Genomic DNA, 26,640 nt, shown 5'->3' on the forward strand with positions numbered 1-26,640 from the left:
ATGATCATATTTGTTAGCATGGGAACATGGAGGGTACTGAAAACGTACCCTCTTTCTCCTCCTTGTGCCTTACCAACTAAATATGCTCTTGTACATAAAAACTATTTAATACTGAATTATATGCAAAAGACAACACTTTGAAAATATTTCATTGGACTTTTAGTTCAATGGCATATAAGGGAGGGCTCACTCATACATTAGATGTTACATTTAAGTCTTGTTATTCTAAGTTTGATTGGGCATTGTCAGCAATAAACTTCAGTGTTTGCAGCCGCTTTTGGAGAGCTTATTTCTCATGGGTTTCGTTTGCACCAAGAATGTTCTGGGAAAGATTACCGAACTCCCAGTGCCTTGTGGAAGTTATGTTGATAAATGTGAAAGTTGCAGTGATGAATGGGAACCAAGGTGCCCATTTGCACAAGATGCTGGTGCAGCTGAAAGGAAGGTCAAAGGCAATAGTCTGCTCAGTGACATATGTTCAACAATAGATTTGCTATGAAAGATCTAAACTTCAAGCCCTGCCTGTAACTTGCAGTAGTATTGCAATACATGTAATACATTGAGCGAGGACAATTTTGAAAATAGAAAGTGTGGAGATGGCAGGAGGAAGCAAGGGCAAGTGCTGACTCAATTTATCTAGATAAACTACTGTTTATTCTTTCTTAAATAGAAAGTTGGTGTATTTTACGTTGCTGGATATAGACTGCAGAGTGTATGGTGATATTTTTTGAAACTAGGTGCAGAAGCATGTATGTGTTAGATATCTATTGAGATATTTTTGATAAAGGCAATACCTTGAAGAGGAGAAAGGAGGCGGGGGAAAAAAGGATGTGTCTTAATTTCTCTTCTTGGGGATCATTCATGGGACCATATCTAAAAATTGCTGTAAACTCTTTGACCAGTAGGTTTGCTCTCCGCTATGAAAATACAAAGGGACAAACCCAACTAGATTCTCGTTCTTGAATAAAGTATCACTTCTGGAATTCATGTTCTTAGACTACTAATAAACTTGTTGCAGGCAATTTTTTCTTGAATAATAATACTATTCGTTCAGCTCAACAGGATTTTTTGGCATATACTGAACAGAACAGCAACTATATCTGAACTCTAACATGTCAAGAGTCTGAATTATTTTGATTTTTGTCATAGTTACATGAGCAGTCTTGCTACTGCTGTTTGAGTTTCATTTTATACTTTTCCCCTCAAACTGTGGTGACAAAGATTATTTTGACCCTTTATTCATTTTTTTTAAAATGAAATGCTAGTCTTGCTCTCAAACCTTTTCCCTTGGCAAGTGTTCACGCTTACGTAGTTTTCTGATTGTGTGCTGTGATGGAATTATATACCCTAATGATTGATCTCTAATGGGGATGCTGACACATCTCTGCATCCATCACCCTATTTGGGACAGTGAGGAGGTAATTACAAGCTTATTTGCATTGCTCTCTAAAATCAGACTGCAGAAATCTCTTCAATAAATTCTGTAGAGAAAAACTGCCAGCTGTGCTACAGATCAGTAGTTTAGATCAGAAATGAATTGGAACACTTGGAGAAAATTGTAACTCAAACCTATATTGAAGTAATAAAATGCAGCTTACTACTTTAATTTTATAAAGCTCTTCATGGCATGTGACATTTTTCTTTTGCTTACTCGCAAATATATTTTCACTGTATTAAATATCAGCTAATCAAGTTTTACCATTTACCAAATACTTAAACTGTTTATAATATATGGCTTGTTGTTTATTCAGGTGGGCTTTATTTCATGTTTTTCAGTGTCATTATGTGTATTAAACAAAAACTACATCTTTCTCCTTATCTTGGTTAGCACTAAGTAGAGAGCCTGAGCTTAGCCAGTCAGCCTTGTTACTGTATTTAAAAGTAGAGGTCAATGTGCTATGCTAGAATTCACTAAAGCTGTGCTTTACCATACCAGGTTTCACATTTGCTCAGTATAACTCTGGATACATCTTCTTTGACTGTATTGGCTTTGAATATTGCAGCTTTTAGCTCCAGCGTAGACTTAAACTCCTGTCTTAGCTGATGGGATAGGGGCTGTTACTGTCTAAGGCTAGCTTAAAAGGAGTGACACAGTGCAAACCAAACTGAATTCAACAGTTTTTATGAAGTAACATGAAGCTTGTACAAAAATCTCCGTTATATTTTTTTTTACTGCTGGGAGCAGGAGTTGAGGTAGTAGTTATGAGAGCATGGTCCACCTCGAGTTAGCCTTTTGTGTAGTTATCTGGGAATGAGTATGTGGTATCTAAACTGGTGCCAGGACCATATCTACTGATGGTACCAGACACTGGCTGACTTAGTTGTGTTACAGAACCTACTAGAGAAGGTTCAAGAAGCACATTGTCAGCATAGTTTGTCTCTGTACTCTGTCAGGAAAAAAGTCTCCAACTAGGTGGTTGGGTGGAGAAGATTGGTGTTTATTGCTGCAGAAGAAAATTCACTTCATCATAAATACTTTATCATTATGAATACTTCATACTTATTGTGAAACAAATTTCATTAGTCCAGGTTACAGAGGAGAAATACATGCATTACTTGAAGCAAAGTTTGCAACTTTTTTGGAGAAGTAATTGTGGCTGTGCTTTACTTAAAAGGATTTGGCATTTCTAGATATATTAATTACCACAGCTGTTGAAATGTGCTTTGCTTCTAAATACTAATTTCCTGGGCTTCCGTTTCTAATTTGCTTGAATATTTTTGCTTTAGTTCTAAGTCTTCCTCTAAATTCTGCTCTCTGGACAGTTCTCAGATTTGTCGTCTTATAATACTTTGTGGTAGAATTGCTGTGTCTTTCTCCTGGGCTTACGGCATGTTTGGAGAATTCTTCCTCTGCTGGAAGGAGTGGAAGACTTTTGTCCCTACTCAAAACACTTCACGTGTTTGTTAAGCTGCCAGGTACTGTCTCAAATTTGTTCCTCTTTCTCCCCAAAACTAGTAGTTTGAAGAAATGCTGGGTTTTAGAATACATGCAGTTAATAACTTTTCTGTTCTAAAGTATAAGCAATGCAACAGAGATTACAGAAAACAAAAGTTTAATAGAACTTTGACAGGCTGAACAGGGGAAAAAAAGGGATCTTGTTAAGTTGCAGGATTTTGGAAATGCTAATAGGTAACTAGTTTGTGTTGCAGAAGAGGCATCTTAAGGCTCAGTGAAAGATCTATGAAAGTCTGTTAGCGTTACTGGAACTTCTCTGGTGCTTCCTGCACAATTCTCATGTGCTGTGAGTGAGGACTGACTTCTTAGTCTGCATGTGTATGTTCCGTAGAAGAGGAGTTTTAGTCTGTGATTATAGCTGCTAGGTATGGCTGAGCGCTGCTGTCCATGGTACAGACTAGATTTCTCCATAGTTCATTTGGTTAAGTTATACCCAGCTTCTTTAAGCAATTGTCTTCCTTGCTGCTTTTTTATAGAAGGAATGTTCATTTAAAAAAACCTGTATACTGATTTTCTTACCTTGTTCCACAGTGCTAGATAAGCCATGAAGTGTTTCTGGTAAGTTTAAGATTATATAAATAGTAGATAGAAAGGAAGTATTGTACACAATGCAAAGGGAAAAAAACTTCCATAGAATATGGAAACCTATGTTTTCAGGCATGACGCTTCCCCCCTGCAATAAACATCTATCTAGGAAATCATTAAATATTTGAGTGTTTTTTGCTGTTTGTTTTTCATATTTAAAGCTCAAAACTTGCAAATAAGTGTAGTAGTTCACTTAAAAGCAAAACAAAGCTCAACAGTGGAATGGCTGGAGTTACTGTAGCATGTATATATTTATGCCTTTGTGCAGTGCAAGACTTGCTAGCTTTAAATCGTTGCTGCTGCTTTGCCCCAGACAGATTAACCAGAAAGTTACAGCACCTATCCGGTGGCGTGCGATAATATTAGATGGAGAAATGGCTCCAGTTTTCAAAACAGAAGAAACTATCAGAAAGGACAGTGGTGGAAGTGAAGATACACATGGTCGGAAGGGAGATGACTGTGTTCTTGCTCACCTACTTTTGCTTTCCAAAATGATACTGAGGTCCACTGGCAAAGCCAGAACTGCTAAGATAATGGTTCCTGCAGCTCTCTATTTCTTGACAGAACTTTCCCTTCAACTGCCATTGCATTCATCTTCAAAACTAATCTGTCTATATTAACAGGTATGACTGTTGGCATGAAGACTGGGTAGGATGTTCTGCCCATGTAGTCTAATCCATGGATGCTGATGGGTTTGTGGGATTGAGGCTACAATATTCAGCTCTCGGTTAGTAACATATGGGGGCCTATATTAGTTGATAGTTTTTGTAGTACAAAACTTCAGCCATGTTTGCAGTCCAGTGAGTTGAGAATTCAGAGGAATAAAGAACGTTCTTCTGACTGCGTTCCCGTTTTGTATATTTTCATCTTTCCATTGTTTTTCCTACACAACTTAGCAACACATCAAGTAGCTGAATACTTAGTTTACTTGATTAAAAAGTTGTATGTTTGTGTTCGTTTTCTGTTCTAATGTCTGTGTTCTTTGAGAATTATTATTAGTAAATACTGTAATGCTACAGATGGTACAAATACCAAGGTAAATATATTTTAATTAAAAATGAAAACCAGATGCTGCTCCAGTAATTTCAAGTTGTAGAACTGTCCTTCTACCTTAGATATTCTTCTCAGTAGCCCTTAGTTTACATCATGATAGGATAGGTGGATATCTGTTTTTTTAATAAACAAACAAAAACCACTTATCTGGTCCTTAAGAAAAAGCGATTTTCTCCTTTGGTCCTGTGTAATGACAAACTGAAAAGATCAGTATTTTTCTAAAAGAATTGCCTACAGGCTGCCATACTACAGGGGGTTTTTCTTATGCTACTGCAGACTCTTGGATTAACATCAATTTTCAGACTTTTTTTGGCCTGAGAATGGTTCATGTCACTTAAACGACTTCAATTTTCTTTTCCATAGTTATACTTTCAACTTCACAGCAGCACTTTCACAGTTGTGTTTTCACTGATAGTTCTCAGCTGTGGTGGTGGATAATTCTTATTCTTGGGGGGTATGCCAGGAGAAAGGACAGAAATGGACTGTGCAAATTAGTGTTTTTATTAGATTAGTCGGACAAGAGGTTCATCGCTTTTGCCAGTGTCTTAATGTTTCCATAGTGCTTTGGGGTAATGGAATGAGAACTGAAAATAGTTACAAATTAAATACGGTTATGAACCAAAATGATCTCTTTTTAAGATGGCAGAGAGAAATAATGTTAATTAGAAGATACTCATGTTTTTAAACTAAATGCCAAGGTTCATTGAAATCTATTTTTCTAGAAAAATCTGCAAGTACACTAACAGTGCAAGAAACAGTTTTCATTTTATGAAAATACTAAACTAAGTATTATTAAAGCACAACACCTCAGAAAGGAGAAATAAATGGAAATAGGAATAATAGAAAGCAGAATAAAGAGAACCCATTGTTCCTTTTTTCTAGTTCTTACACTGTTGCAGGCCACCTCCAGTTCTGACAGGAAAAAAAAAAATTTAAGATCACACACTACCAGCCTAATGGTAGTGACATGCTGAGTCCTTAAACAAGGAAGCTCCCTTCTCCTTTATTTACATGTTTATGTTGTAATAGCTAACGTTATTCAGAGGCATTGACAATGGTGGATTTTCACTGTGGAACTCACCAGAGTGTTTACTTAAAGTATGTGATGCACAGGTTTGCCTAGATTAAAAAGGCTTACTTAATAAGCAGCTTTTGTGACACCTCCCTGCCCAGTAAATGGTTAAAGAAGTCATAGAATTACAAGCTTCCAAAAACCTTAAATGTTTTTGTGACTTCATTTTGTGACCAAAGATAAATCTGTGCTGCTTAAAAGGGGGAAAAACATAGACCTCACTGGAGGTTAGTATGAAAATGGCAATCTTTCTCTTCCTTATGCTTCAGCACTGATCCTAAGGAATTGTGTGTACTCTCCACAGAGTTGTTGACTTTATTCATTTAATTACCTTATGTGAACTGTGGGGATCAGTGTTCTCACAGTTGGAATTCGTAGTGCAGGGGCTGGTTAAAAGGTCTAGTGACCTGCCAAGGTGAACCAGTAGTGATGATGAGGTGGAGGAAAAGTGAGAAGTTCCTGTTAAACTGCTTGTTTTTTAAAGATGCTAAATTAGCATCTATTCTCTAATATTAGTACTATTTGCTAACTGGCAACGTGGCTTTTTTTATTTGAACACTTTTATTGGCACTGACAAAGTTTAATAGTCTCCTATTGAATTAAACCCATCAAAGAATTTGACAGAAACTGGTTATAGCTGTGTGATTAAAAATGTTTATGCTGCAAAGACTGCAGTGTTTAACTTCCATGCTTCTAGAGCATGCATCTCAGGAATAATGAGATGCTACCTGTCTTAAGTATGATCATGAGAACATAAGAATAGTCTATGACAAAGTGGTTGGATACAATTTAGGCACAAATGAAGAAGATCGCAGTACTTTTGGCTAGCAGAATGTTGTAAGACTAAACAGATCACATGGACCTGTAGTACCTGCTGCGTACTAAAACTAAGGCTGAATAGTGGTTTGCATGAGATGTATTATAAGCTTTTCTCTTAGGATTCAAGAACATAGCTGTACCTTAAAACACCTTTAAAGCACATAATCTTCTTACAAGCTGTACACTGTCTGCGGAAAGGATGGTAATAGATAAGAAATTTAATTTTAATGTGTATGTACATATAGAAAGAAGTTGATCTTCAGGTTGGTTGAATTTTTAATTACTGGGGGAAAATATTAAATGGAATGAAATGGAATGCTGCAGCCGTAACTAAAAACTGATTTTTGCCTGGGAATTATTGTAGTTTTTAAACTCCACAAACTGGTAATGAAAACTTAAAAGCTATTAATATATGCAAATACTGCAAGTATAGCACCTGTAGCGAGTGTTCCTGGGAAGATTGTTACATTAAATACAAGTGTGGGAACACTGGAAGCATGGACATCTATAGATGAGATGTTCCTTCGGGCTAGCGCCGTTAGTGGAAGTCATATGTGAGAGTAAGACAAAGAGTAAAGACCATTAGCACTTGGTATTTGCTGTAACATACAGCAGCACGCTTACAGAAGTAGAGCTTGAAAGGTCCTCAAATGTCACTGTTATTCCTGTACAGAAAGCAAAATCAGCTGTGTACATGCCTGGTGTTAACACAGTCCAATACTGGAGTCTCTATAGTATTCTCAGTGAGTCTATTTTAGTATGTGGTCTTAATTTTTTTACTTTTAGAAAGCTTGCGGGGGTTTTTCCCTGTTCAGTATGTATCTTTGTTGCTATACTTATGCTTGATGTTTATCTTCCTGTCTGCTGTTGACATAAAGAATAGGTTACCTTCTTCTTGGGGTCTTGGATACTGCTTAGATTTCCCCTTGGCCTTGTTTTCTAGAAAATATACAAATTCAGTCTATTCAGTTCCTCTGTAAAGGCTTTGACTACTCTTGCTGTTCTTGTCCATAGACTTTCTCCAGTTCACATGTATTTTTGAGGGATTTCTTTTCAAACTGTTCTAGAACGTGCACAAATTGTTCTGAGGTAACATACTTTGAGGTGACTATATTCTAACTTAAGAGCTGGCTTGTTTATTGAAGCCCATTGCGTTACCAATATGATTCTACTGAAAAGTTTAACTGTAAGAATCAAATTTTGAGCTTTTATGTATTGCCAGTTTTTCCTGAGTTGCAGGCCTGTGTTGTTTGTGCGTGGTTTCTTTTTTCCTCCTGCTCTTGATGTACTTGTGCAAGAGCTGCTTATTCTGGTTTTGTACTTAACCATCCTTAGTATCTGAGCGAACATCTATTGGCTGTGTATTTGTTATACTTATTTTCTGACATTATGAAGTGATTACAGTTTAGGTGAGGTATTCCTGTTGGGTTTCTATTTCATGCTTTGTATTTCCTCTTAATTTGTGCTGCTTTCTTTCATGGAAATAGTAAGACTTGAATTTCTTTTCTGGTATCATATCTTCCTGCTTGATTAACCTCTTAGTCTTGTCCACCAATTCTGTGAATTTTTTTTTCCTCCTTAGCCATTGCTTAGACCCACAGAGGAGAGAATGGGTCTTGCTCTACTTTGTCCTTTTGAGAGAAGGAAAGCAACACCTCTTTCCATGACTGTAACCTTGAGCAAGCTCTTTTTCTATTCATGTCCAATGCATGTGAATTTAAGGTCTCTTTAGTTCCCCTCAAGCATCTTTTACATCATTCAAATGTATATTTTCATTATATTGCCCATTTTCCATTATACATTAACTTACAAACCTAGATCATGCTTTAGAGGCAAAGTCGTGTTTGTTATCAGGCCCTTTCAGGTTATGCCAGCTGAAATCTGTTATGTAATGGTCATGACTGTCAAATTTCCAACAGAATTAAGTTGTCTTCTCAACTCTTTGCACAATATTAAGAATTAAGAACTCTGTTACAGTCATCTTGGCTGGGGTGGAAGGTTAGATCTGCACGTTTTTTTCCTTGTTACATATGTATGAGTGAATTGTGTATATTTAACTTCATCAGTGATTCACTATAATTTTATTTCATTTAGATTTTATAAAAGGACCTAGGTTCATGACTTGAAAGTCATAATCATAACAAATCTGTAAAGAGCTTTTGATAACACCTGTTAAAAGTACATGAATACAGGTGACAAATGAAGGATTTGCTTGGTTGGTTGTCTTAATTGTTAAGTTAACATATAACAACTGTGTGTTTGAAGTTCTTTAGCAGATCCACTTTTTAAATGAGATGAGTTATTTGAAAAGTAGCATTTAAAATGAATTCTAAATCCCACCAAATTTGACAGTACACTGAAGTTCAGTACCTAAAGCCAGAAATGAGTTCTCATTTCAGTTTTGAGGTTTTACCACTCTCTTGAAGGCCCTTTGGAAATGTTAAGGCTCTGGAGGAGCTCAGCTGTTTTAAGAAAATATATATTTTTTGCAAATACAGCAACTTCCTCTTTCTTTTTTTCCTTGACTGGCAGAGTTGTAAAATCTCTTAAGGTCAGCTTCTGATCTGTAGGAAGTCAAGTACTGGTTGTTTAGAAATTCAGCTTCAGTCCCCTCTTGATTTGGTAGCTTCAAAGAGTCTGTCATGAGCATGCTGGCTGAGGCTGCTCATGGTAAAATTAAGAGCCTTTACTTATTTCAGAGTAAGCAAAGCTTCTATAAAAGCATGAGGGAATGAATGCCCTAGGACACACTACATATAAGTAAGGTATACTTTAAGTCTCTCTCGAACAATGGCCAATAGCCACACTGCAGTTTGCCCTCTGCTTGTTCTGAGCTCCTATGCTAGCTGCTGTGCCCCCTACTGTGCCTGGTGTTTGCCATGTTTTCCAGCGTTAGGCCACAGTTGTGTTCAAGCATTTGTGCTTGAGGCCTCAAAGACAGCGGAAGACTTCCATGTCCTAAACACCACTGAGAAGGGATTTGATTGCAACAGGTACTCTCACTGAACTGCTCCTGGATTCAAGTTATAACGTAACTAGTGGCAAGACTGTTTGAGAAGTTTCCTGAAGAACATCTGAAAGAAAGCTTCATTTTGAAGCATGTGGTCCTTGTATCTTGTCCATAGCAAATGCTGACCCCTGCACAGACAGATCCCTGTTCTTCAGCTGGACTGCCAAAACTGTGTGGCTGGATGGCAAACGACATGTTGTCTTTGGCCATGTCAGAAGTCACAAACGCTGTGAAAGCTGTTGTGTGTTCGATCAAAATATGGCAAGATGAGTAAGAAAATCACCTTTTGACTGTAGGCAGCTGTTATGTGAAATTTTCTATCATTACTATCAACTCTTCTGTAGCCTGAGCTAGCTTATCGTGATGTGAGCGTCTGCACTTGTGCTCCTTGTGCTTACCCCTACTGAATCTTTGCGCTCCTGCTTTACCTGTGTGTGTGTTGGATTTCATTTCCCCACAATCACTGGTCTAGCTGGACTATAGAATTATGTTTCTGAACTTTAACAGCAGTTTAAGTTAAAACAAAACCACAAAATAACAACCTGATCCCCAAACCCATCCCACCTCAAAAGATGAACTTGGGTGGTTTATAGTAGGTTAAGCCTGTATTGAGACTTTCCCAATTCTCCTTTCAGCAGTTTAGCAATTCTCTGGACTTGGTCGAAGATGGTGTCCTTCTAAGAAGTTGTATGTCTCCTTCCTAATGCAGTGGTCTAGTATGTGGCCTGGGCTTTGTGTCTAGTCATTTTTAGTGCTTCTATACACAGCAAGAGTGGGCTGGGTAACACACGTGCAAGTGGCCTGGTGCTGAGTTTTTTAGCACCAGCCTTGTGTGGTGGGGATGAAAAGTAAAAATACCTTTCAGTGCGTAGCATGGCATTGAGCAAGGAGCTTCTGCTGTGGGTCTGGGGAGAGTTTCAAAACTGGCATATGTTGTTTAATATTTCATGAGTTGTCATAATTTTATTAAGGTTGATGTTTATATTCATCTCCTGTATTTTTAATGAGCCATACTATTTGTATCAAATTACTCTTGTACTTAAACAATGGAAGAAATTGATGACATTTGGGGGAAAAAAAAATCAATATTGATGTTCTTTTAATGAATTTTTATTGTAGGACTATATGCCCTTGCTTTTAGAAGTAAAGATACGTGAAGATGAAATCTAATTCATAATCTTTTACTTGGTGCTATAGTAAGCTTAAGCATACAAGTCAAAGCTTGTAGGCCAAAAAAGCCAAGAAAACTGTATTATAGTGTGTGGATCAGGTTTTCAGAAGAGCTGAGCAGGCAACAGCTCTATTTCAGCATTTCAGTGAAATGGCTGATTTTTCACAATTGTTCCCTCTAATGGTTTAGTTTTAAAACATCTGGCTCTAGGGTATCCATCTCAGCAGATATCCTGCCCTATTGCAGTATTTCAATAGTAGTGTGTGATTAAATATATTGTATTACAGCATTTACCCAAAGCAAGCAGATCAGAAGCATGTTCTTGCTAAGTGGCTGTGAAAAGTGGTATTGTTGATATGTACTTGCCTTTCAAATGCAACATGAAGTTGTTCAGTTAACACAGATCCATTTTACTTATCAATGTTGCAGATCCAGTCTCTTTAAGTGAGACTGTTTCAATTTTTTTATGCAGTTATAATTAAAATTGAAGGATTCACATGAAACCTGTTTGGAGGAGAGAGGCAAATTCTTCATAGCAATGGTGATTCATGAGTAAGAAAAGGCTTATTGTGCTATGTTTTGGCCACAAACTAACAGAAAGCAAAGCCTTAGAAAACAGGCAAAACTAAAGCCTGATGTGCCATGACCTACAAGGAGCTGAGCAGCATGTATTTCTAGGAACCTCTTACTGTGCAAGGAAAGTGTGGTAAATCTCTCTACATACGCTCAGCAGCACTCAAGGTCGTGGGTGTTTTTTGTTTGCTTTTGGAATGGGGTGTTTTTGGCCATCACCTAAGAGGTCTTGATTATTTTTAAGCTCTTAACATCCCAGAATTAGGAGACTTGGCTCTTCTGAGGAGTTGGGCTCTCAAGATAAGCATCTGAAATTAATGACCACTATTATAGATTTAAACCTTGAATGTTTTGGTAGCCTGTAATGAAATATCCCTTGTATGTGACTGAGTAGCATGATTTCTGGTTAGGCTGAAGTGATTAGAAATTACCAAAATTTTAAGGTTAAAAGTTGTGTGCGGATAGGTTTCCATGTAGTCCTTGGTAGAAAGTTATTACAGACTTATTTTACAGCTTTTCTATCTCTGTTTACATTTTTTATTTATTTTGGAAAAAAAGATGGTTACTTTTTTGGTAAGTAACATTGACAGTATCGAACAACGTAGGGTTGAGCCAGGTCTATCTGGATTGTTTACCTGGAGTGAGGATGGTCAAATATGGGAAGGCTGGCTCTGGGCTAATATTGGTATGCTGAATTCAATTTCTCTTCCATTTTGAATGTCTCCCATGTGGTCCTAGGCAAGTCTTGAGCTTTAGAGTCTCAGTGTCTTAGGACTGAAATTCTACCTAAACCTAACAGCAATCAAACTGTATTTCCCCATCTGTCCAGAGTGTGGTGAGGCATGCAGGTTTGAAGTACACCTAATAGATGTCAACTCAAGAACCATTAATAAGCATTGCTTTCTTCCCCAACCTTTTTTCTTCCTCTTTCCTTTATTGCAATAAAGGAAAGGAGATGCTTGCTTGAATTTTAGAGAAATGATGCAGGTGCCCCGCTCCTGGGGCTTCAAGACTGAGTGCACAATAGTGTTAGGAATTTCCCAGCATGAACTGACATCTTTAAATCCTGCTTCTGTTGGTGTCTTGGTACATATACTTGTCCTTTGTGGTTCTTCTAAGATAGCATGGATAGCCCACTTGATGTGCTGGCTATTGAGAATCCCATTGTATTGCTTTGCACCTTATTTCCACAATGCCTTGTTGCCTTTTGTAGATGGTATACAGTTGGTGCTTTGGTTTCTTAGCTTTTTTTAAATGAGTTGTGATATGTGCTGTATTTCACATGACTGTTTTGGTGTACTATCTTCAGAATACCGTCAAACAAGGGGCACTGCTACTCACCAGTTGATCTTAATGATCAGGAATACTTTTGGCCCTCTTAGCAATCTAATCTTAAAGAAGGCGAGGAGGCCAGAGCAGTGCTAAGCTCTACTAGCTTTCCATTTGACTTCCGAGTGCAAAAACAGTCATAGACTATTTAAACTGCTCGTTACTCTGCTCCCTCTCCTCACTGGCAGTCGCTCTCTGTAACCTCTGAAGTACTATGCAGAATTAATTTTTTTTTTAGTCTGCTGCATATGCTTTAGTCAATCCTTGCTTTGTATTTTCTTCTTCCTGAATTGAGGCAGTTCTGAAGACTGCAAGTTGATGTTAACTGAAACTGATTCATGACTGTAGGTTGTAGTATTTTTGCATTTAGTGTTGGAATAAATTTTAGATTAGTTTTTATGGTAAAATTTTAGTAAACAATTCAAAACATCCTCTAATGTTTATCTGAAGTGAAGGTCTTAATCTCTACTGATTAAAGCATTGGAAAATATTGCTGATTGCTTCATTAAGCTTTTTACTGATTACTACTGTGAAGTTCCCCTTCCCCCTCATTAGGAGGCAAGGGGAAAACAAGAACTGTACATGAAGTTTTGAAAAGAGATTGGCTGAGTGATGGACTTTTGGAAATTTAAAATTGAGATGAGTTGGATTTAGTAGCTTAGAATATCTGAAAGTATGTATTTGTCGTGGAAACATTCAATTGTCTTTTTATGTGTGTGCATTGAAGGTATCCTGAATTAGCAACTGTGTGCAGAAATCCCAATGCTCTAATTTTGTATCCTGGAGCTGAAGCAACTAATCTGGAAGAAGTTGCTTTGATGCCTTCTAGTCCATCTGTGATGATTATCATCGATGGAACATGGAGTCAGGCTAAAGATATATTTTATAAAAACTCTCTCTTCCGGCTTCCCAAGCAGGTAAGTTATTTTTTTAATGTATAAATATACATGTATTTTAATTTTTTTAATATGCATAATATGCTTGATTTCTGACCAACCGAAAAAGGAGCCTTTCAGTTAAGGAGGAAATGATGGAAATGCTGCCCCCTGTGTGCTTCCTCCCTGCCATTAGAACCAACTGTTAATATAAGGAGAACTTGTGCAATAAAAGTAACTACGTGATTATGAAAAAGATGACCTGCTAAATAGTAGGATTTTCACTTTATCACTTGACGTTTGATTTGTTGAGTTAATGCATCTAATATAATGAATCAACCCCCTTGCAAAACTGAGAGCTATTTTAATTTATGTAGAAAACTGTTGCCTTCCTGTTATCTGAGACATTCTAACATGTGCAATGAAATAGGCTTTTTCTTCCCTGGACAAGTGCTTTGTATTGCTTCCTTATTGTTAATAGGGAAGCAGAAAGTAGAATATTGCAGTCACTTATGAAAACGTCACCTTCTGAATTTTGATGAACTTCCTGTAGAATTTGAAGCCATTTTTTGTGGGGGGGGTGGCACACTGCCTCTGTCTCCAACCCTGAACTGCCAATAAAATTTAAGCTGTGGTGGTGTAATTGTTATAGTTCTCCCTGCCATTATTAAATATCCTACCTTATATCATCTTATTAAAACTGATGGATGTGGGTCTTGTTGCTGCATTATGAGTAGTATGACACTATGTTCCAGGCATTTTTAATGGAGAACTGAATGTGGCTTTGGCATCAGGAATTTTGCCTGTAGGCTTTGAAGGTAAAGCTTAATTTCATGTGACTCAGTCACGGCTGTTCAAGACATTTTTCTCCTGTTACTAGATTGAACTTGTTTTATATATATTATATAAACACATTAGGCTGTATTCTTTTATGCTACTGTGCTGTACCTGGGTTAAATGCCTGTTTTACAGATCTTCTAGGGAAGGTGCTCATTTGGCATACTTGCAGTTGTGTCCAGATTGTTCTTTTCTTGATTAACAGTTACATTGGCAGCTGATGAAAGATGAGTAATAGGCTTTCTGGAGTGTTTTCGAGGAACTGAGTTCATAGTGGGGATGGTGGTGGTGGTCCAGGAAATACAGACAACTGAGACCCTTGTGATGTTTTTAAACTGTATTGGCATGTGCGTTTTTGTTCTTCCTTTCTATACTGGAAGATGTGGAAGTAGCTACTTCTCAAGTCCTGAAAAAATTTAAGGAGACTATATGCACAGGGGATCTGTGTGGTGAAGGCTGTAGTGTTTTGTGACCTGGTTATGGTACAGATATTCTTGTTACTTCTCCTTTGATACATTTATGAAAAATCTAAGCACTGAACTGGCATGGCCAAGTTCATATTCAAGTCCGTATCTGACACGGAGGCATGGAAAAGTGAGCAGTTTTCTTCGGATCAAAATAAGAGGCAGTACTTTGTCTTCATCTCTTGGTTTCTTGTAGCTGGAGTTATGTCTAGAATATTTCTCCCCATATATGGGTGTAGTAGTTGGGACTCAGAGGACGATTTTTCAACATGTACACAAATTGAACCCTAGGTGGTATAAACAAGACTTTTGCTTCTCTTTCTGAAGTATTGCTATGAGATGATTTTGTTGTCCAGGTGTAATTTGTTAACAGAGTTTGTATATTCTCTCGGGGTGTTATAGGAGTATGCCATGGAAAAAATTGATATTCCCACTATTAGTAACAGAACAAATTGTCTTCATTACTGAATTTTGTTTTCATCAGTGAAGACTGGCTGTGTCCTTCTGGGGATGAACAAACTGGCAACTTGCAAACTTGTAAAAACCAAACCCTTATTGCCCTAGGATGTTAGAGTAGTTTAAATGGAATACTGTTAGTTAACATGCTGTCAATTCAAAAACCAGGTTGCTGTATGTTTAAGTTGCAAATTTCATTTAGAAGGTGAAATCTCCATTTTATATCAGTGGGAGTTGCGTCTGGGCTCTTACTGTAGTATAACAGTTACATTATGTTGGTGCAAGTGAAAGGCAAAATAAATCTTAAGTTTTAGTCCAATTATTTTTGTTTCCAGAGAAAGATGGTAAGACAGATGAAATCTACAACTAGGAACTTACGGAATTCGTTTCAATGTATCTCAATTCCACTGCAGTTTTATGAGTAGATTTTATAGAATTTATTTTACTGCAATTCATTTCAAATTCTGTAGAACACTTGTCGTAGCCTGACGCACCTGACTGCTGATATATGATTTGCCTTTAAGTGAGAAAATGTTTCAATTCAGAGTCTCCTTAGTTGCACCCTACCAAATTTGTGGGTAAGTCACACATCTCTAATTCTGTAAGCTACTTATTCTCAATCCAGAGTGTATTCTCAAATTAGAAAAATCAGATGAAGTCATTTCTCTTAATACATTCCCTTGGAGGAAGGGAGATAAAGGAGAAACTTGGTCTTTTTTAAATTGTCTCTTTTCATAACTTTTTGAATTATTTCTAGTTTTATTAGCCAGAAACTAAGTATTCCTGTGCTTTTACAGCTTTAATCTACTTAGTCCATGTTAAAAAAAGAGAAATCTCTTACAGATAAGATCCAATGGTTACAGCAGTTCAACTCCAGCCTGCTATTCTACAGCAGACCTTTTGAATTAATTTGTTCTCTAATTGATTTCCCTTATTTGAAAATGAACTTGGAGAATAGCTTAGCTGGCTTTCTTTGCCTTACCTTTTGCTTGCCTTCTCTTATATCCTTGCTGCTGACTGAACTGTCTCTCTGTGATTGCATGTAAGAGGCAATCTATTCAAAAGCTGGGACAAGCAGAAGGGGGTGGATGTTTTCTAAAGTGTTTTTCTGTTTTGTCCAGTTACTCAGAGTGACTAATTCTTTTCTTTTGTGTGTCAGTCAACCATCTGTGTTTGGTGGGCTGAAGTTCATGCTGCCTTAATCTATGAAGCTGAAACCTAATCATCCTGTCAGGTTCCTTTTTGCTGACAGTTGGATTGGCTTCTGCAATGGAACTTGATTTTTTTGGAAGAGCAGTTATTGAGCTGTATTGCAGGTGATGACTCCTTTATGACATTTAACTACTAGCTATGTCTCCCCATCGTTAATGCTGTTGGCAGATCAGATCAGTAGGAGCCTTATGACAAGAGAGGATGCTGAGTAGATAATCAGTGTTTGTCATCTACCTCTTTATCAAGATATCTTCTTCCATTTCTCTTTCAAGATGTTGATAAGAGTGAGTAACCTCTAGGTTTTTCACTTACTCAGCTTACCTTACTGTTATTTCTTAATCTTTAAGCTCCTTTCTCTGAGGAGTATGACTGGAAGAGCTGACTGATCTTGTCTTTCAGATCTTGTTTTTAACTGTTTAAGGCTATACTGTATAAGCTTATTGTCATGGCAGAACCTATTTCTTGTTCTGTATTGTAAACTATGAAATCTCATTTTTGTCCAAACAGTTGTTAGCATGTAAGCTAATTTTCATTTCTGAATGACTCCTTGAAATAAAAATATCTGAACTGGAAGAAAATGACAGTATCTTCCTTTTTTAGGAAAAGGTCAAGAAGTGACAGACTATTAAGGTACAAGCTTAAGCTTAATGAAACTCGGCTATGATTTTATTCCTTCTTTGCTCTCATTTTAGCCTACTCCCTTGTCACACGTTATTGCTGAGGAAAACAATTCATGAGCTAACAAACTACTAAATCAATGTTTGATCACAGCAGATAACTCTTCAGAATAATTAAGATAGTTAAAAAAAATGCAGGGTGTAGTTGCATATTCTGATGGGGAAAAATATTGGAAATTAGGAATATACTTGGAAGGTAATTTAACAGCTGTATGCTAGAATTTTGTTGCCAGTGTTATGCGTCCATGCTGCCTAAGAACCATAGCATTATTAAAACGAGTGTAAAGTCATGCATAAACCAGCTAATTTCAGTGATTACTAACAAATCAAAAGGGATATAGCCAGCCAGTTTTGTCCAATATTTGAAAAAATTTAAGCACAGAACTGAACTGCTCAAATATGCTGCCAAGTATGATGTAGGGGGACAGAACTTATTTTTTTAATGTATGAAGCTAAAATGTTTGTTTTAACCTACCAAACTTAACATTAAATCAATAAGGAACAGAAAAAAACAAAACCTGGGAACAAATTAACCTCTCACTTAAAATAGATAAATGTGATTATAGTGATGTAATTAAAACATAATTTGATTCTTCTCCCTCAAGCTGTATTCCTTAATTACAGCTTTTATTGGCCATTGAACAGTATTGTACGCACCTTTTCATGGTGTGTAAGCTATTTGGGTCAGGAACCCATTTTGACATGTCTGGTCTGGATACTGTGCATGAACATTTCTGATGTTTGGTTACACTATTAGTTGTATGACAATCTTTTGGGTAAATAGGATCTGCATAGAGAATTTCAGTAATCCAAGTAGAAGAACTCTTACCAATTTTTGAATTGGAGCCTTAATTTCCTTAATTTCCTTAATTTAAAAAGAGGAAAGACAGAAAGCAACTTGTGAAGAAAATAAATGTTAGTTAGAAAACTTTGTAGGGATGACTTTTGTGTGTGTGTGTGTATGTGTATCTCCTGACATACTAGTCATCCAAATTCTTTGTTTCTGATTGTAGCAAGTATCTGAAGGCACAAAAAAGTTACTAATCTGACTTGTACATCACCTTTATGGAAAAGCTCATTGTTGAAAATAAACTCTGTTCTTTTGAAAATCCAAAGGGGTTTAATTATGCATTTCTAACAAAATCCAGAAATGTTCTCTTGGGCCTTTTGGAAAATCTAAGTGGTTTGATCTTATGAGTGAAAGAATTTATAGGTAACATTTTGGAGGTCATAGAAAGTATTTAATAATTAAGGCAGAAGTCCACAGAGACTCTGAAAATGATATCAAGTCTGTAAATGCAGGCCTTGCAATATGTTGTAGAATTTACTTTGTTCCTTCTAGACTTTCTTATGTTTTATGATCAACTTCTTTCATTTTCCATGTGGGACTGCTTCTTCATGCACTTTTCTTTCATACCAGGCCCCTTGTGAAAGTCGTCTGGAGGATATATAGGCAATCCAGCTAGAGAGCATAGCCTGAAAGCCAAGGAGTGGGTGGGAAAGTTTAGTTCAGGCTTCAGGAGAGCTGATCTAGAGGAAATGTAGGAAGTTTGCTTAGACCCTTATGTAAATCCCTTAAGGAAATGTGAGCGTTTCAGAAAGCAGTTAAGTTCTTTCAGAAGACTCGAGAGAGGATGGATGTATTTGAGATCCTGCAGAATTTATGAAGGAATGAAAGAAACCCTGAAGGAAAGGGCTGAAATCCTACAATTTGTGTTCTTTATTACACCAATTATTGACTTAACATCCTGGCACACGACATCTGCCTTCCCCACAAGCAGTATTAGCTGTTTACTCTTTTCCTCTTCTTATTCAGTTTGTAACTAATGCGTTCCTTGCTATGAGATTCATTAGTCTGATTAAATGTTGATGTGGCTTTTCACATAACTCTTACTGACTCTCTTGACTTCTCTCGAGTCAGTCCCAGCTTTGTATTTAACTTCTTCCTTGTGTTGTTTGTAGATGAACACTCAATTTAAAGCTTTTCTTGAAGCTCTGACAAGAACAGAAAACATTTTATGATGGCTTGGCTTTACTGGGTTTTGTTCTAGTTTTAACATTTCATGACACTGAAGGTTAAGATAAAGTCTAAAGTGTTGTTTCCTTTATGGTCTGAAGCATCATCTAAATACAAAAATTTATGGGCTATCTACCTTATTTTCTTGCTTTCTAGTCAATGTCGTCATCCTTGAAGGTAAAGCATAAGGACAAATATTTTGTATCTCTGAATAAAATTCAGAAGACAATATACATGCTTCTAAATATGTTTTGATTTCTGACACTTTAATTCGTGGCATGGGTCAACACAGATGTGATTATGACATCAGACAATATATAATGGAGAAACTTAAGCAGGTGCCAGGAGGAAGAGTTAGCCCTATGCAGGACTGCTGCCTTAAAATACGTAGAATTTAAATGCTTGAGGAAAAACAGTAGACTTTCTATTTAAGATGAGGAGTTCTAACTGGAGTGCTCAGCATGGTTGCACAAGTTTGAAAGGCTCTCCAACTAAAACAGAGTACAATCAAAGCAGATAATATATTCTTTTCACTCCATTTTAGATTGGTAGCCTTTTTCAGGGAACCAAGCTTGTTCGTTTTACTTCTGATTTCTATATGCTGATATTGAATGTACAAGAAACTCGCATTTCTTTGGTTTAACTAATTTAACAGGTGTCTCTGACATTGTTGGACCTAAATTTATAGGAGGCTTGTGACAGAAATACAACCTAGACCTTCAGAGTTGTTTTAGTTCTGTAGCATTGAAAGGATTTTTCCTTTTTCATCTAACACTTCATTTTTCTGTAATCTATGAATATGTGAATTTTTATTTTGAATTTGTTCAGTCTTGGAAACTTAGTGGAAAACGTGCAGTGAGTTCTTTCTAGGTGTGAACTTTACACCCAGTTATGCATTGAACTGCGTTTTGAAAGCAAAGTGGAGTAAAGAGTGTTTTGCCTGAGTTGCTCCCCCTTGCTGAAACTGAAGGACTGCCTATTATATTATCTGTGAGTATAGTCAGCTCTGAGAGGGGAGAAGCAGGGCAGATTGTGTTTGCCTTTACATGTTTCTCAATTATTTATGTAGGATGAGCAAATTGGGATCTTCAGTTTATTTCTGAAACTTGTTCCTCTTCATATTTTGTGTGAATACCATATTTAGTTTCAGAAGTTTGCTGCTTGGTGCTTTGACGGAAATAAATCTTCCTGGCAAAATGGGCTCTTGCACCTGGTTGAGTTGATAGGATAAAACCTGTATCCTTTACAGGACTCTCCACTTTGATAGTGATATGCTATAATAACTGCAGTCTTAGCATTCAGGGTTATGGCTTTAAAGCATGTAGCAATAGCTTTCTGTTGTCATTCTCTAGTTCTCTATGCTTTCCAATTATAGAATTAGTGCATATTAAAATGAAGTTTTTAAAGCATTATTCTTAAAATTAAAAATGCTTCTGAAAAAATCCTATATATCAGTCATTGCACTTCCTGACAATATCATGGAATATGCTTGTGTAACTAAGTTAGTTAGCAGACCCTTGCAGTAGCAAGCTGAGTTTAAAAATGATGAAATGTAGCCTGGGGGGGGAGGAGGGTATGTAGAAACATATATATATAGGATATGTGTGTATGTAGATACATATATATATAGGTGTCTTGGATTTTAGTGCATGTTCAGATTTTTACCTCTTGCAATAAATTTGCAGTGTCAAAGGCAGAATGCAAGTCAAAGCACTTCACATTAATTGGGGAGAAAAACCTTGAAATCTTAGGAATAAATTAATGCAGAGAACTCAAATATAAAACATTTTCTGAGAATAAATTTTTGAAAGAGGGAGAGTGGGCCATGTTAGCCTTAGTGGTATGCTGCTGCTGGTATGAGAGCCATATGGAGGCAGCCTTCTCATATGTGATGGATCCTTATCTATTAGCTATTCGCTATGGGTTTTAAGATGCCTAAATTTGAGGAAGAGTGCTTTTTTCTTCACTAATAATGCTTTCTGGGGTGCTTCAAACAGGGATCTAAATTCAGGTTATTTTTTTCTCGTGGATTAAAAACAGACAAAGCTTCTTGGGAAGAGCAGAAAAGGAACCTGACTTGTTCCATTATATAGCTCCTTTGTAACTTTCACATGTTGTCAATTCCTTTGTGATAAAATTTCTGCCTTCTTGCTTCTAACACTTATTATGCTTTCAGATAGGTGCTGTTCCTTAGTTCGGTGTTACAATCACAAATGCAATGTTTTAGCCTCCTGATAAGGAGGTCTTTCTGAAAAACTGTAGGTCCTTTTGGAAAATAGAAGGGTTTAATAGGTAAAATTCATAGCATCAGGGGAAAATAAAGAGCTTTTAATTTAGAGATGGGAAACGCGTAGATCCTTCTAGCTGGGGAAACAGATTTATTTAAGCTCCTCGCTTTGAGGCTGAATGCTGGGGCTTAAGCATGACATAAAACTCACCAGTAGGAGTGCTCGGAGGGGCTTGCTGGGTTGCTCAAGCTGCTACCTGAATGTATAGAGTGGTCACCAATGTTTCAAAACAAGTTTTGTTTAAGAGCTGTAGCCAAAGGTTTCTTGTTCATAAGCAAGACAATTTGAAAGCTTATCAGAAAATATGCCCATCTCTTGTACCGCTATTGCTAGCGAGGAGGTAAGTTCCTCCTGTTTTGCACAGCAAAGCCATATTGAATGGTTTAATAGAACATCCTTAACGGAGACCATCACAGTCAGTGCCATGGCAGGAACTTCTGGCTGTGCAGATCTGAAAGTAGCTGGGGAAGGTGAAACTAATTGTGCTTTTTTTCCCCCTCCCCCACTGTTACAGTTGAGTGTAAAAAGCTCATGTCTGAGGTTAGTGCATGCAGATAGCTTAACTTTAGCATGTGGTTTGACAGTAATAAAACTCAGGCAAGTCATCTTGAGGCTATAATAAGAAACAACAAGACTAGAGGCTGCCACGGGAAGCTATTGATTTGGTGTAACTGGATATTTGTAGTGTTTTGGTGAAGTACAAGCTTACAGCAGTTTTGTCCTCAGCATTTCAGATTTTTAGGACCGATATGGTACTCTTAAGGCAGACCTGGTTAGTGGTTTAGGGAAAAAAAGGCCAAACCTTTGGAAAAGATTTCATTAGAGAGGCTTCATCCTTTTGCAGTCAGAAGTGTGCGAAGAATATTTAGAATAGATGCTTTTTGTGCACGGAACAAAAACAATTATGCTCTTTTCAGGTTACTTATATAAAAATGAAAAAAATTCTCTCCTAGTATGATCTATGTTTGCACTCATTCTGGTGTGTGTGCAATCTGTATCTGCACAATAGGTTCTTGTAATTGCTTAGTTATAGAATTAATGAATATCAAGTAATATTCTAGTTATTTCAAAATACTTTTTTGCTCTTTGAGCTCTTAACTGTTAAGGAAGGGCTAATAGCTTAGTTTTAGGTGTACTAACTGGCACTAATGATTGTGCTTGTAACTGAGGGGTTTTCCGAAAGATCTTTTTCAACCAGGTTCAAGTTAAATTATTTAGGCGGACCTCTGGCTCTGGGACTTGTACTTGTAGTTACACTTACTGCTTTCCTGTGTAACATGTTTCTTTTCCCCAGTGACCATCTCCAGCTTTGGAGAAGATATGGTTAGCATATGACTAAATGCATGATTGGTAAGTAACTTAACTGTGTTTTATTGGATATTGATTTTATCAGATACTCATTTAATGACTGCTTATAAATACGGACATACATAGCTGAAGGTTATTTGTGCGTATACCTACCTAATTTGACACTAAAATCAGTTTTGTTAGGACAGCAGACTTTTGCCGTAAACTTAGCAGTAGGTACCTTCCTCACACTTTCAGTGCTGCTTTGGGGTCAGTATAGATGAGCTATACCACATGTGACTTAACCTGGTATGATGTGCGTCATCTTCAGTTAATGCACTGCTGCGTGACTGACTTGGGGCAAACAAGTTGGTTTATGGGACCGTGAGAATCCCGTATTTTAGCAATAGCCTTAGATCATGGCTTGAGTGCAGCTGCAACTTTTAGGATTTTGAGCTCAGTGTTATGTGTATGCTATTTGTACATGCTGCTACTTAATTGGATACATGTTATATCCAGCAATATGCCTGTATAAGCAGACAGGGAGCATGTCAGCTTTAATTATTTGCTGATATTGCATCCTTACATGAAGTAGCACAGATGTATTGAGTTTCTGCTAGTGCTAGGGCATGTATAACTTCATGGTAATATCTTGATTATAAAGGTATATAATACTGAAAGACACAAGTTACCAGGGTGTAGTATTAGTCTTAAGTCTTGGTATTGGTGGTGGTGTCCTCTGTCCCCCTCTGCAGTGTTCAGCACAGCCCTGTTGTCCACCTGCTCTCAGTGTGCTTTATGATGTGTGCCAACTCAGCGGTTACAATTATTGAAACATGAAATGTATTTTAGGGTAACTTTTAATGACTTTAGCTTCCTAGATTTTAAGCCAATTAGAATATTTGATTGCAGACTGGGGTGGGGAGAGTACATTCATATGTAAGACTAAATCATGTGAAAAGATCTACTAGAGTTATAAATTTAAGTTGAAGCAGGATGTTGGTAAGGGAAAAACATATATTCAGTGACAATCTCATTCCATATGAATCAGAAATACAATTTTCTGATTGCAGCAACAATAATGGCTTGATTGCTAAAATTGTTTTTTTGCATAGATGGCAGATGTCTTGTGAGAATGAAAATGGTTTGCTCCCCAAGTCAAATAATGTTAGAGATGTAAGTAAATGACATCTTTGTTTACACTTTTAAATCTCCGATTTACAGCCTGACATCATCCTTTCCTATATCTCGTGCTTTCTTCTGCCGTGTCTTTGACAATCAAATTATTGATTGTCAAAACACAAAAGGTTTCTTGTAAAATTCTGAAATCCTCTGTAATGCAAAAGGGACTTGAAAGAAACTGTAGTAGTGTGACAAAAAAAGATATAGTGGACATAAAGTAAGATAATATGCCAAGGAAATTTGGGGCAAGTGGATAGTAGTATTGACTATATAGTCAGGAACAGTTTTCCATTTCTGAGACAGTGGTGCTAATGGTGGTAAGTGGAGATAGAGATGAGTGGGTTCTGGGTTTTGTTGCTGAGCTGAAACATGCATTTGCTGGATACTCTCATCATTCCAACTCTAGGTTATTGGTGGCAGTCCCAACTCTGTATATGTTTCTTTTTCTAAAAGAACAGTATTGATATTTATTCATTAAAGACTGCCTTTGACTTTTTAATGGTGGAGAGATCTTAAGGATAAGATGGTAGGCAGAGAATAGTATTTTGCATACTAAGTGGAATTCTGAAAAGGTCCCATTGAAGTTGTTACTCCTAGGTGTTGAGTTTTTTTGGTTCAATGATTTTAAATGAAGAGACCAACTATATTTTTTCTGAAACTTTCATAATTTCATAAGAATTAGTGATATTTAATAAGTGATGTAATATTAAAAGATACAGTAAAAAAAGCGGAACATTTCAATCTAAGAAGTAGTAAAATACATTTGCATACTGTGGGAAATCATTTGCTGTCTACAGAGCCAAACTACTAGTACTGCAGGATTTTTTTAATATTAGGCTAGATATGAAGTCATGAGTAAATCATGTGATTTTTAAAGAAACTTAATTTACCTATAGCAGTTTTCTTTTTTTGAAAAATTTTGCTTGCATAAACAGGTAAGAGCAGATGGCAATTTTAATCTGGAGCCCTCCTTATGTGGATATGGATAAAAGCATATAAATGCATGGTGGCCCTGAAATTCAAGAATCACAGAATGGTTGAGGTTGGAAGGGACCTCTGGAGATCATGTAGTCCAACCTCCCTGCTCAAGCAAGGTCCTCTAGAGCATATTGCCCAGGGTCACATCCAGACGGGTTTTGAATAATCGGCCCTCCAAATGCTGATTGCTACAGGGCACTATGTGCTTTCAGTTGTAGTATGTGGCTTTATAAAGAACTCAAGACTTGAAAAACTGAACTGTTAGTTTTAGTTTATCATGGGGGCAGATAAGATGCTCTTTGTGAGAAAGTTTTGAAGCTTTTCTGAGTTTTGTGGAGCAGTGCTGCAAATGATCACACTGAGCTTTTGCGGGGGGAAAATGTGAGCAGACAGCAGGAATATCAAAAAGATCCCTAGCGGGTTTCTGGATAGTGTAAATTTGCTTCTTTGTGCAAACTTGAACCCTGCATTGCATGGGTCACAGCCTTATAATAATAGTGGTTATAGCCTGTCTGAATTAATACTCCACATTTTCTATCTGATCTTTCTTTAAGAGAAAAGAATATGCTACTGTTCCTTCCCTTTTTACTGCAATTGCATTCCAAGTCCTGTTTTAGGAGTTTTAAACTTTTACTGAAAATGAAGTCCACTGACTTGTGGAGCATTAAGGATCAATTTAATAAGTATATTAAAGTAACTCTCAAACTAACAGATGTGTTGATTGTTACTAAATTACTAGAGCTAATATCAGTGTTTGTGTTCTAGCTTTATGTACTAGTTGATACCTGCAGATACTCAGAAGAGCTGGAGCTGTCCAGTGTTGTAACAACACTGGTATAGTTCTCCAATGCAGGTATAACTTTCTGTGAAACAAATTATTTTCCCATATTCAAGTGGGAGCTAAGTGGCTTCACTCCCTTGATCAAGTTTAAAAATCATATATAATGATTTGAGTATGAGTTAAGTTTTATTTGAGCAATCCTGGTAGTACAGTAGTGAACCACATCTAGTGCTGTGACTCCAAGTAGTTATCTCTCAGACAAGTAGTACACATTTAAGACACCAATTGAGTATGGAGCAGTACAAAGATAAGTAGGTTAGGTTTAAGCACTGCCTAAACAACAGTGTAGTAAACTAATTTAGGTTAATTTAGGCAGAAATGAATTAGAGCTACTTGTGCAATCCACTACAATTGATAAGATCAACAAGCTACTCAATTGTTGAAATTAGCAGTCAGGTGGTAAAAGATAGTTCCAGAAAAGTTTGGAAGCACACAAACTCTTGCAGCTTAAGTTTTGTTCACCCTATGAATTAAATTTTGTTAACCCTATGACTCTTGTCTGTGTTTCTCCTTCTGCACTGTTGGCTACTGTCTTGCTTAATGCGGTTTTTCTTGGCTGTTTTCTTTCTGCAGTTTTGTTCTTGTCTTGATGAGAAGCATGGGACAGTGATTTTGTAGCTGTGAACTCCTTCAGTTGTGAGCCCAATGTTCCTTCTGCTTTCTAACTTTCTGTCTTGCAGTCAATTAAGATAACTATCTATGCTGGCTTTTAATAGCCTCCAATTGCTGAACTTAGCGAAAGATCTAACCAAAAACTTGAAGCACGTGAAAGCAAAGACTCACTCATGGGCAAGGAGTGCATTTTACTTGTGTTTAAATATTCTGTGAATGGTTCTGTATTGGAATGATTTTTTTCATGTTCTCAAAGTTTGGGTTGATAATGCAATTATGCAAAATCAAAATGATAAGAATATCATTATATTTGTAACTTAGGAAGGCATTTTTATGTTTCAGAAAG

General features: G+C 37.0%; 1 protein-coding gene across 14 annotated transcripts in view; it reads left to right on the forward strand.

The window, feature by feature from the left end:
- Nucleotides 1–26,640, forward strand: part of LOC104150538 (tRNA-uridine aminocarboxypropyltransferase 2) — a 121,851-nt gene that overhangs the window by 42,188 nt on the left and 53,023 nt on the right. For all 14 annotated transcript variants that reach the window (XR_011137311.1, XR_011137313.1, XR_011137316.1 and 11 more), the window contains one exon: nt 13,296–13,485. Coding sequence is in view for 5 of the 14 variants with exons in the window: in XM_068924928.1 (XP_068781029.1) it covers nt 13,296–13,485 (190 nt within the window). In the remaining 9 variants the exon portion in view is untranslated. The remainder of the gene's footprint in view (nt 1–13,295; nt 13,486–26,640) is intronic.

This window comes from Struthio camelus, chromosome W (assembly GCF_040807025.1).
Source record: "Struthio camelus isolate bStrCam1 chromosome W, bStrCam1.hap1, whole genome shotgun sequence".
Lineage (NCBI taxonomy): Eukaryota > Metazoa > Chordata > Aves > Struthioniformes > Struthionidae > Struthio > Struthio camelus.